Source organism: Protopterus annectens, chromosome 6.part0, assembly GCF_019279795.1.
Source record: "Protopterus annectens isolate FY-2018-M chromosome 6.part0, PAN1.0, whole genome shotgun sequence".
NCBI classification, from domain to species: Eukaryota; Metazoa; Chordata; order Ceratodontiformes; family Protopteridae; genus Protopterus; species Protopterus annectens.
The window spans coordinates 1,470,850,828-1,470,863,327 of record NC_056737.1 but is presented as its reverse complement, the minus strand read 5'-3'; the positions used below and the strand labels follow the sequence as shown (position 1 = coordinate 1,470,863,327).

Here is a 12,500-nt window from a genome sequence, read left to right as displayed (position 1 = left end):
CAGGGGATCACCAGTTTGGCTTCCTTTTTTTGTTGTTTTTTTTTGTTTGTTTTCTTTTTATATTTTCTGCCTACTTGCATCCACAGTTACAAGAAGAAAGGAAATGGAGGTTATATTAAAAAAGAAAAAGAAAAAAGTGACATCAAATGTATTTAATTTCATGAGTAGGCATGCTTTTTTTTTTATTTACTTAGCCCTTCCGGTAGATTAATTGACCTGCTTTGTACTGTCAAGTGTCCTGTTGTGTTTAGTGATTCTCCAAACTCATTTTCTAAAGCCCCTTAATGACCCCGCAAAGAAATAGTAGGGGTGTTGCTCACATTAGAAGTGTACCATCAGTATTTTACTCACATATCTTTATTATCCTTATTAGTAAAAATTACTAAATTATATAAAGAAAATGAACAAAGGTGCTGTCAAAGTTTTAGTGATTTAAGTCAATTCAGTCCTAGTACAACCTTACACAAACAGACTATTAAATGTGAGCTTGGATCTTCATTAACACAACGCTGCTGTGCAAAATGTGGCCAGAGACGTATAGACGGCAAGTTTCAAAAACATTGCATCCATTATAATTACATAGTACTTTGAAGAGAGATACAGGCCATTACATGAGACACTGACACAGACTTACCTCTAGGAGGCAGCATTTCTCTTGCAGTCAAACAAATATTTAGCGTAATGGATCACTTACTGACTTCCCAAGACTATGGCTAGCATCACTTTAACATTGGAACTTGGCTAATATGTTGGCTGCAATATGACAAGGTGAACATTCATATGACTATATGTGAGTGGTTGTATAGCTGAAGAATGCAAACACACAGGACATGAGTATGGATACTGTTTTTTTCAAACCAAAGTGAATAGCATTCTTGTAAACCTTTTCTAACATATTTCCATGATGGTTTGGGGGAGAGGGGTGTGTCCCTCCATTTACTTGTGATGTATTTTTAACAGTGTGCAGCCTTGCCTGATACAGTGAACTCTTGTGTAATTATACTTTGGGGGAAAATATCTTCCCACTGCTCAGAAACTTTCATTCTTACTACGGTGTTTATCTTGTGTGTGTGTGTGTGTGTGTGTGTGTGTGTGTGTGTGTGTGTGTGTGTGTGTGTGTGTGTGTGTGTGTGATTGTAAAGGGAAATATTCAACAGATTTTCTGTCTTAAAAAGTGTGTAATAATATTGTCATGTGGAGGAGTATTCTGCATAATGGCATCAAATCCCTATGACAGCAGGAGTGGGTTTTGATTTCTATACATTATGACAATGCCTGTTGTACTTTGTAATGGATCAAATATTTATATATAAAAATGTTTCCCTTGTTTATATAGTAATGTTCCTTAGGTATAGTAAAACAGAGTATTTTATAGCTCCATTATTTCTATAGCTTACTCTGAAATAATATGAATACTCAAACTTCATGTCTACAGCAGAATTTGTTCTTTATTAAATATATTATCTTGTTCTGTTTACGCTCTATTTTGCTGAAATATTCAGCTGCAAGAAAGAAAACATATTCTTTTCATGGTTACCTGTAATGACTGGTTATTGTATATGTTCACAATAACTTGATTTTTACGTATTTTTACTTTTTTGAGACTTAGTAGAATGTAAACATTAAATTTCTCTCGTAGAGATGTCACTTTACATACTTCTGACAGTATACCTGCAATGGATTTTGGAAGTAGTCACTAAATTTACCTTATCTGTCTCTACAGCTCCAAAGTGCATGATTCAATCATTTGTTCCAAATACTAGATTTTGGTAGTATTTTCCAAGTTAACTGAATAGCACCTACAAAGTGTATAATTCCCTTATAGCTTCAGCAAATGGGTCTATATCATATGAGCAAATCGCACAAATTGCTTACGCTCATAATATGGAATGTACCTGACATCGAACTTCCTATTGTGGGGGGCTGTGCCACCCCCCCCTGCTAAATATATATTCCTACTCCAAGATCGCACTACAGTGAGGAAAGGGCAAATATCCCATTCTTCACTGTACCACGATCTCAGAAATAGCACTTTGAGGTCCGGTATATTTGATATTATGAACGTTCACAATTTGTGCGATTCGCTCATATGATATAGATCCTCAGCAAACAGCCTAGCCTTTTCAAAGATGAAGTTTTTATCCCTGTGCTATTTTACATATTCAGAGAGTAATCACTTTGTTCCTCCATTTTTTTTTCTTCAAAATACTTTTTTGCCATTTAATAGAACCTTCCAGATAATTTTTCTTCCATTTTTTTTCCTGCAAAATCTCTCACAGTATGACTTACTCACCATTTAACAGAGTCTTGCAGAAAATGATACTTGTTCAGGGAAGGTCACCTATTCTGTCTAGTTCATATCTTCTGTGCTGTGTCACAATGTTAGATGCCAGACAGACATTTAAGAATTGTATAGATATTTACATGGCAAACCAGAAAAAAGCTGCCTTTATTTACTGGTGCTGCATAATGAATTATTCACAAAACTGTGTCTGGAAAGTCCTGTGTGACTTAGCCCTGATTGCATCTGGGAAGTAAAACCATTGACTCTTTCATTTAATATATATTTTTTGGTAAGATCAAATGTAGTGTAGTATAAGATAAACTAGGTAGGCCTGCTCATAACAACTACCCTTTTCCATTTACTACACATGAGATTAAAAGTTTTGTTCTGAGTCACTCCTTCAGCATTCAGAAGCTGGAGGAATCAAACGTAAAATTAAAGAATGACATTAGATAACAGCTCAGACCCTTAACCTTGCATGATAGAATGACATCACTTAAGAGGTAAGTACATTTTGTAAAAATGCATGACATCACTTAAGAGGTAAGTACATTTTGTAAAATGCTTGGCTACCATCTTAAATCTATAAGTTGAGAAAGGAATTTAAACTCATCCTGTACTTACTCATTCAGAGTTTCTTTCTGTATTAGTAAAATAACAACAATTATCAAAACATGTATTACAATTATATTATTGCCAACCATGTTTGACTATCATTGTTTCGTATTTTATATTTGATGTGTACACTTCAGTTGTCAATTTAAAGTAATTTACATTATCATATTTTTTTTTAACCAGGCCATTGTTTTCATGTTTTCTAACTCACTATCTCTGCCTTCAAGAAATCAAACATTTAGATACTAAACCAAAGGTATATGTACACAAAGCCCTTGAAATTTTGACAGTGAGCCTGCCTGTCATCAGTTTGTGTTAGTCTGTCTGTGTGTATGTGTGATTAATTGTACTTTTTCTGTCATCCCATTTCCTGTTATCAGGTTGTGCTCTTTATCATTGCGATCAGGTAACATCAGCTGATATTCTTTCAATGTCATGCACTGCATTAGACAATGATTACTTTACTGCCAGGTATAATGAATACTACAGTTATTACAAAGAACACCTTAGCCATATGATAATGAATTGTAAAAGTAAATGTCAGTACAATTATAAATGTTCATTTCACACTGCCTACAGTTGTTTCTTATGATGTGTCATGCTTCTTGGAAAGTGGACAGCTTTAAACAAAGGAGTGATTAATTACTTAAAACCTAATCATTGAAATAATTTGTAGTTTAATTAAGGTAATGCAATTAGTTGCCTTTTTGCATTTGATGTGTCAGGATTACTGGAGTGTTTAATTTCCATTGCTAAATAAAAAACACTAACTATTTGAGTTAATTAAATCCTGATGTTATATAGTGTTAAGAAGATTAGGTAAAACTACTTGTTTATTTTTGTAATCTGTCTTCCACAGAACCCAAGAATGAGCTCTTCCTCTTTTATGGAAAGGGACGCCCTGGAATCATTAAAGGAATGGATCTGAATACTAAAGCAACAGATGAATTCATGATACAAATAGAAAACCTTGTCAATCCACGGGCTGTTGATTTCCATGCAGAAACAAGTTACATTTACTTTGCAGATACAACCAGCTTCTTAATTGGAAGGCAGAAAATCGATGGTACAGGTCGAGAGACAATTCTTAAAGATGGTAAGTAAATTGTGACACATTCAGAAATTACTTTAATTTTCAACCTGAGGGGATTGATCACAGAGGAATATCTTTATTTATTTTATTTATTTATTTTATTTTACATTTGTTGACCGGGCTAGTCTAACTGGACATATATCCGTTTTCAGTAGAGGCCCGGAGAAAACTCCAATTACAGTAAACAATCATTTACAAAAAAACAATGATAAGCATAATACAAAAAGTACCAAAAAGTATCTTTGTAAACATTATTACAAATCTTTGTTTTTTAGTTTACCACATAAATGTTTATGTGCGTACATGTAGAAACATTCATGCATTTAGGGACAGATACATACTTACATGTATCTAGCTATGGACAAAAACATACCTACACTTGCATATACATATGTGTTTATGTATATGTGTTGATGGACTTCCTTTAAATTCTCAAATTAACATAATGTTGACTCACATAATAGTGAGACAAGTTCAGCTAGAATTTCATAAAAAAATGTTGAACCAAACCAACGAAATACCTTCGGCGACACCAATAAGCGTACAGCTGCTGTTGAAAGGAATAAAACGCTGGACACCCTGCAATAATCCAATGGAACGCCAGAAGACTTGCAATCCTTTAATGGACAAACGCAGAACTACACCAACAGATACAGCAAACACGTAAAGCACTTCCTGCCAAAACAGAAATGCTCACACTAAACAACGATAATACGATACGCACTGTGCACACCAGCAAATAAACACTAAAAATCACAAACTAGTACAACGATAGTTTAGCGCTTTCAGCCAAAACTAATGGCTTTCATCAGAACTAAAAAAGTGTAAGGGTTCATACAATATATAAACTTTTTGGCGCCACATAGCAAAAGATATTTTTAAAGGTACACTCCATCTGAAATACCCGGCAAAAACAGTGACTCTATAACCTGTTAAAGAAATCAATATGTGGTGTGTATCTCAAAAGTTGAGATTAAAAACACATAAATATATAAATATACATATGCATATAATTCATCCCAGTGGTAACAGTGGTAATAATAAATTACTAAAGAAAACTGCATAATACGGACTGACATTAATAAATAATACTATGTATGATAAGAATATCCAAATACAGATGTAGAGAAAAATATGTTAATATGTGCATAATATAAATAAAGCTATATGGAAAATATTGAAAAATAATAGTATATATCTATATTAAATATGTATATCATGAAATGCACAACTAAAAATTATACTTATATGCAAATGTAAACTATTGGTAAGTAAAAATGATATAGATTGTGAATGTTATATAATATATTACATATATAGTATGTAAAAAACTAGAACAAGAATGGTAGGGTTAGAAATATATATATAAAAAATATATATATAAAAATAAAAATATAAATATAAATATAACTATAGATGTAAATATAAATATAAATATAAAAGTTAAACACTAGTGAATAATATAGTACTGTGTAGAAAAAAGAATGAATCTAACAATAAGGGGAATATCTCACCCTATATATGACTATAAGACCTATGTATAAAAACATGTACGTAATCAATATAAATAAGTAAGAATTATAAAAATGATGGAAATGATAATGAAAGAACAACAATGTACCTAAGTGGACAAATGTTACAAAATATGAAAAAAACACAATGTATGTATGTTAAATATAATACATCCTATCACATAATGTTATCAAATAAGAAAAGATGTAAAATTCATAAAAGTGCTGAATTCTAGAAATTACTGTAAAATCCGTTAAAAACTGTCTATCAATATCACACCAATAGGGACTGTTACACAGATGTCAATTTAGCTAAAACATGACAACATTAAAACTCATTGTTCTCATATCAATGGATAGTTCGAACTTTCCTATAGTAATATCAATCATAGGTACTTTACTAATAAGGATGCTATAATAATAATGATCTAACAGATATACACTCATTCAGACCTGGTGGATTAGTGGCATCAAGGTATAATTGCCACCACGTTTCTTTAAAAGCAATAAGGCTTTTAAAATTGCCACCCCTTGGATCATTATATATAACATCTAATATGAAGAACTTGAAAGTATGTTGACTTCCCATAGTCTGTATATGTCGATAGAGGGCATTGTGTATATCTTTGGTCTTAATACTATAAATGTGGTCATAAATACGTTTTCTTAAATTACGTTCAGTTCGACCTACATAAAATGCAGGACATATGTCACACTTTGCAAGATAGATGACCTGTTTCGTGTTACAATTTCCTGATTTTCTAACAATAATACTTCTATGACCATTGTGAAGATGTATCTTCGTGGCACTAGACATATACTTGCAATAATTACAAAATCCACATTTGTTACTAACAGTATTTCTTTGATTGCTATGACCCAAATATTTAATATTATGCTGTTGTTCAAATAGTTTCTTCACAACCAGCTTCTTAATTGGAAGGCAGAAAATCGATGGTACAGGTCGAGAGACAATTCTTAAAGATGGTAAGTAAATTGTGACACATTCAGAAATTACTTTAATTTTCAACCTGAGGGGATTGATCACAGAGGAATATCTTTATTTATTTTATTTATTTATTTTATTTTACATTTGTTGACCGGGCTAGTCTAACTGGACATATATCCGTTTTCAGTAGAGGCCTGGGGAGAAAAGCTCCAATTACACGAAGTAAACAATCATTTACAAAAAAACAATGATAAGCATAATACAAAAAGTACCAAAAAGTATCTTTGTAAACATTATTACAAATCTTTGTTTTTTAGTTTACCACATAAATGTTTATGTGCGTACATGTAGAAACATTCATGCATTTAGGGACAGATACATACTTACATGTATCTAGCTATGGACAAAAACATACCTACACTTGCATATACATATGTGTTTATGTATATGTGTTGATGGACTTCCTTTAAATTCTCAAATTAACATAATGTTGACTCACATAATAGTGAGACAAGTTCAGCTAGAATTTAAATGAACAATGTATATTTCACCTCTGGGAAACCAACCACTTGACCATCTTGGCAAACTAGCCCTTTTTTCCACTGTAGTGTGATCTTGGAGCTAGTATATTTAGTTAGGAGGTGTGGGGCAAAGCACCCTACTTTGTTGGGTTTAATCAGCTTTGTTTTTTGTTTTGGTTATTGGTGGCCAAATGGTTAGTTTCCTGGAGGCGAAATAAGCTGTTCCAGGAATTTGTTCACTTACATTTTCACTGATGTCATCTTGCTGTTATGTGACTCAGCGTTATGTTAATTTGGTGTTATGGTATAGCTACATTGGGGGCTGTGGGGGCGTAGCGTAGTGTAATGAACAACTCTTTCCACAAGAGAATATAAACTCAAACTATGTGGGGGGAGCTATGGCCCCCACATCCCCCTATTATTTGAATAGTTTACCATCCACAAATTATTTCTGCCCTTAAAGAAATAAACTAATAATTCTAAAGAAAGCACAAAACAATCCTGAATACTGCCTAAAGAATTAATATAAATTTTCACATTTAAATAAAATGTAGCCAGCACTTAGTCCAAGCAATACACAAAACAAATAAAGTGCCCTGCCTAATAATACAATAAATAACACTGAGATTCACTAAGTCTTCACTACCCAGGCTAATTGCCCAATGTGGGTTGATCAATTTGTGCAAAGGTGAGAAAATGTGATTCAGGTTCTGGTATAGGCACAATGAGTAAGACCTCATTATTGGTTCATTACCATGTCTCTGAATCAAACACTGCACTGTAGACCTGACCATGCTAGTGTGTTCCTAATAACCCATGTATTGCATTAGCAAAGATGTCACGGCACTCAACCTGTTTGTGTGTGTGTGTGTTTGTATATGTGCATGTGTTTCAGTTACATCTGCAAACACACACGCGCACACACACACACACACACACACACACACACACACACACACACACACACACACACATAACTATCTCTCTCTATCTATCCATATATATGTGTGTGTGTGTGTGTGTGTGTATATATATATATATATATATATATATATATATATATATATATATATATATATATATATATATATATATATATGTTATACATATATCTATATCTATATACATATCTATGTCTATATCTATATATATGATTTTATACATCATTGCTAACTGAAACAACTAACCCTCAACTAGTCAAACACATCCTATCTGTTGAGTCACATTTATTTCCACATCAATTGATAAAACTGATAGCAAAAGTAAACAAAATCATCATCTTATTTTTACGCAAGCACAATTTATTCTCATCTGGTGCCAATAAAAAGAGCACTTTTGCCAATACTCATTACAGTGATAAATTATTGCTTATTCACAATTCCTGTCTACATTAAAAAAGATTTATGTGGAGTTACCCCACTTATTTCTTGTGGGGACTTTTACCCCAGAACTATTTGCCTATATACTGTACACTAATGCCACAGTAACACAACTGTTATTCCATTGCAGTCACCTACACAATCACATAGTCAACCACACTGGGTTCATCCAAACAGAAGATGGCAGAAGTCAAAGCTGACTGATTGTAACAGTCGAAGCACAAACTGACTAAAGGAATAGTTGACAAAAATGAATTACACCCACATATGAATCCGATAAGAAGCAATAGTTATCATTTATCAGAATGTTTTTTGAACTGTTGATGTCTCACATTTTAACACAACTACCAACAATACTACATTTCTAACTACTGCAGGATAACAGCCTCATAAAGAATTTATCATAGTGCTGTTAAGTGCCCGTTGTAAATTCCTATACGTTCTGCATGTAATTAATATGTATACACTCTCCAGAAGTTTTGTTTATAGCACTTTAATAAAATCTGCAATTAAGGTACTGCATTTCATCTTACCACAGTCATCTTGTATAAACAAATGTCTGTGTTCAGGAAGTTATTCCAATAGGAAAAGATGCAGTGTGTATTACGTTTACTGTGATTAACAAGACTCTCTCCTCATACAAATTACTCGTTAGAGTGAAACAAAAAAAAAAAACACCCTGGAAGAAAGCATTTATTTCATCTGTATAGAGAACTGGTCTGATTAATGAAAGCAACGTTTCCAAATAATTGCTACCCAGTGGCATTTTCCATGCACATAAACTAACAGCAGAGAAATGCTGTCCTCTTATTTTTTTATCCTTCATCAGTACTGAATGTAATCAAAAGGAAAGACACTGTCCACTCCTATTTGACCATCTGCAGCTTTTGTACAGCAACAAAAATGCTTGTATTAGTTTATTAATTGCTCTCATTCCTAATCTCATGAGCTGTCAAAACATATTTTATAATTGTCATGCATTTCAGGTCACAGTGTGTTTATTTCGTTCAGGAAATTATTTAAACACTGTAAATTCATCTATTTTGATGCCATGTTGCCATATACAGCATTCATTCTCGTTATTCTGTTGATCTGAAATAGATATTTGAATGAAAATAAACAAACAACTAAATGCACACTAGCCACTTGTCTATACACAGTGGATATCTGAGCCAGCTAAACAATGTGAACTTCAAAAGAATCGGTATTATGGTTAGGCAAGGGCACTTCCAATTAAAACTTCAGTTACAGTATCCACTCTCTGCCTCTACCGCTCTCCTTAAAGGAGTCCATCAGAGATACACTCTGACTCCATATCTTTTGTCTAATTTCAGTAATAAGCAACCACTTGATATCTCTTACCCATCTTTCTCGCTCTTTCTTACTTTATGCTGATGACACGGTCTTATTTCACTCAAACCTGACATCCTCAGCCATGCAAAAACTTTAAGATGACTTCCTTTCTCTTATCAAATGGATTGAAAAAAAGGTTAATTTTGAACACTTCCAAAACAAAAACAATGCTGTTTGTTACCTCCCCTAAATGGCAGAGAAACTCACAGTAACTGCTTTTCTGTGACCATCATGACAACCCCATTGATCAAGTCATTTCCTTCAAATACCTTGATATTTGTCATGAGCCCACACTGAAATTTCGCCATCAGTTAGAAAAAATATGTAGGACAATAAAATCCTGTTTTGTCTTATAAAGTCCCCTCCTTTCTCTTTAGACCAACCAGGAATTAAATAGGTAAAGGCATTCTACAAGTAAAGCCTGAATATGGACTTCTACTGGTTATACCAGCATCCAAGAAAAACTCTTGCACCATCCAAACCATAAGGAGCACAATCTACAGACCCTTTACCCTAGAAATGAGCAACACAGATTCACACCTAATAAAATGCCAATTGGCTACCTATCCAATGATGTGCTAACCTGCTTCTTGGATCCTGACTCTACTAGTTCCTCAGTAAGACTCCTGACCTTCCTTTGTCTCCACAGTCTTGAGGTGACTCCACCACCCCCCAGGTTACAGTCTAAACATTTTAATCACTTTGGTCCACTTTTCAACGTCACAGAACTAAACTTCATTGCACTAACCATACATACGCCATCCTAGACCCCAAACTGTGGAAATACCTCCCTATTAATCTTAAAAATCTCACCTCTTAACCATCATTTCATGATCAGCTTAAAGATCATCTCAAGTCTGAGTCAATTTGCAAATGTTTTCCCTCTATGCACATAGCCTAATCCCCCTCTCACCTTCATCAGTCAGGAAATGTTGTTTTCCTCAAGTTATTCCCTACACTAATATGTGACATCTCTTCCACATTGTAAATATTGCATATAGTTAATTTCTATGTGCACGTACCTTACTTTTGTTATCTGTTTTCCACTTTGTGCTCTATCTCTCCACTATTTCACTCTCTCCTTCTTCTTCCCTTCTTTATTCCAACCATCCCTTCCTATTGTTTTGTGCACTGTGTACTTCAGTATTAATATTAATTACTGTTATTGATTCATTGCTACATTCACTCAACATTTTTTTTTGTATTCATAATACTTCTTGTTAACTTGCTTGTCTACTGTCATTTATATCTGCCCTGGCTGAGACCGAAATAGGTCAGTTTGGATCATTTGCCTACTCCAGTTGGCAAACTGAATAAATAAATAAATAAACAATTACAGACACTATTGTTGTTATCGCATTAACACTCTGAATGTGTTATTAATTGAATTAAAACCATTACATATCTTATTTTATATTTGCTTTGCTTAGTATGGGTTATCACTGGCAAATCAGCAAATGCATATTGTTTAATATTTCTATTGAGTGACCGTTTTTCCAAGATAACTGACCTTTATCCTTTTGAAGTAACCTTTTACCGTTACTGGCACATCCTGTGCAGCATGTTACTGATGCCAACAATGCCAGTTGTTGGCATTGGATTAATACTGCTAGTCCCTTTTTTCTAGCTCCTTGTATCTTGAAGTATATAAGTACTATTTTATAATGATGAGTTGTTAAACCAAAATGACAAAAGAAGTTAACTAAAAGAACAGGTAAATGAGAGCATATAAATACATAAATAGCAATTTATGTATTCTATCTTGTTAAACCCATATATTGCAAATCTGATAGGCACTTCTAGGGAAGGGAAAGAACTGCCATCTTATCACCTTCACAAATTGGCTATTAAAGGGAGAATCCAAAATTTCAGGGAGCTTACCAATCTCTCCAATGTTGAAGCAACACAATAACTCTTTGTATAAGGGTGCAACCATGTTCCATTATGGAAAAAGGAAATTATTATGCAAAAGAAAATGTCTTACTACCACATGATCTCTTTGCACTGGACAATTTTCATTACAGATTATGATACTGCTTTGTGTCAATATTGTTAAGATATTTAAATCAAAAAACATATTGTTAATGCTGATCTTCATTTAATACACTAACATCATTTTTTTTATGTTTTACTGTTTCAACTGTAGCACCAGTCATGATACCTTTGATATCATTGCAGTATGGCTATGGGAAGTTAACTTACATAGTAATACTCTGCCAGAGATAATGATTTGAAATGTCATCATGCACTTATTTCTTAGGTTTCTGGATAGTGAAAGGAAATTAATCAAACATTTTCAGTGTCCTCTAACTTTAATAAGTTTGAATATGATAGGCTAAGAAGAGATGATTTGAAAGAAAAGAGTGATGTTTTAATTTTTGGCTGTAAGTTTCACAGTTTCTAGAAGTCTATTATGTATTTAGCTCGAGTATCGCATTCATTATTTTTCATATATGAAATAAAGTATTGCAGCTATTTTCAGATTTGCAGTTTCTCATGATATCTTACTATCATGTGTTTATTTTTGAATTTTCAAGTTATGTAATGATCTCATTCAGTATTTAAATTAAATATTGTCTCTTTCATATCCGTTAAGTGACCACTATAGCCTTCTTTGCAAGGTAATAAAATAAAACATAAGTGGAAAGTAAAGAAAAAAAAAGAAGGGAAGAAAAACAGTTTTAGTCACTGGTAAACCTTACTTGCCTAGTGGAGTAGACAAGTTATTTGAATCATGTAAAATTGAAACTATGCTTATTTTAAAATATGACACTTTGATTGCAGGAGGATTAGAT

At 33.2% G+C, this 12,500-nt stretch overlaps 1 protein-coding gene across 1 annotated transcript in view; it reads left to right on the top strand.

Annotated features, from left to right (window-relative positions):
• The window catches only part of LRP1B (LDL receptor related protein 1B), a gene marked incomplete at its 5' end in the record, with an annotated part of 5,941,474 nt that overhangs the window by 83,385 nt on the left and 5,845,589 nt on the right, over positions 1-12,500 (top strand). The window contains one exon of the mRNA XM_044073672.1: positions 3,759-3,995. Coding sequence (XP_043929607.1) covers positions 3,759-3,995 — 237 coding nt within the window. The remainder of the gene's footprint in view (positions 1-3,758; positions 3,996-12,500) is intronic.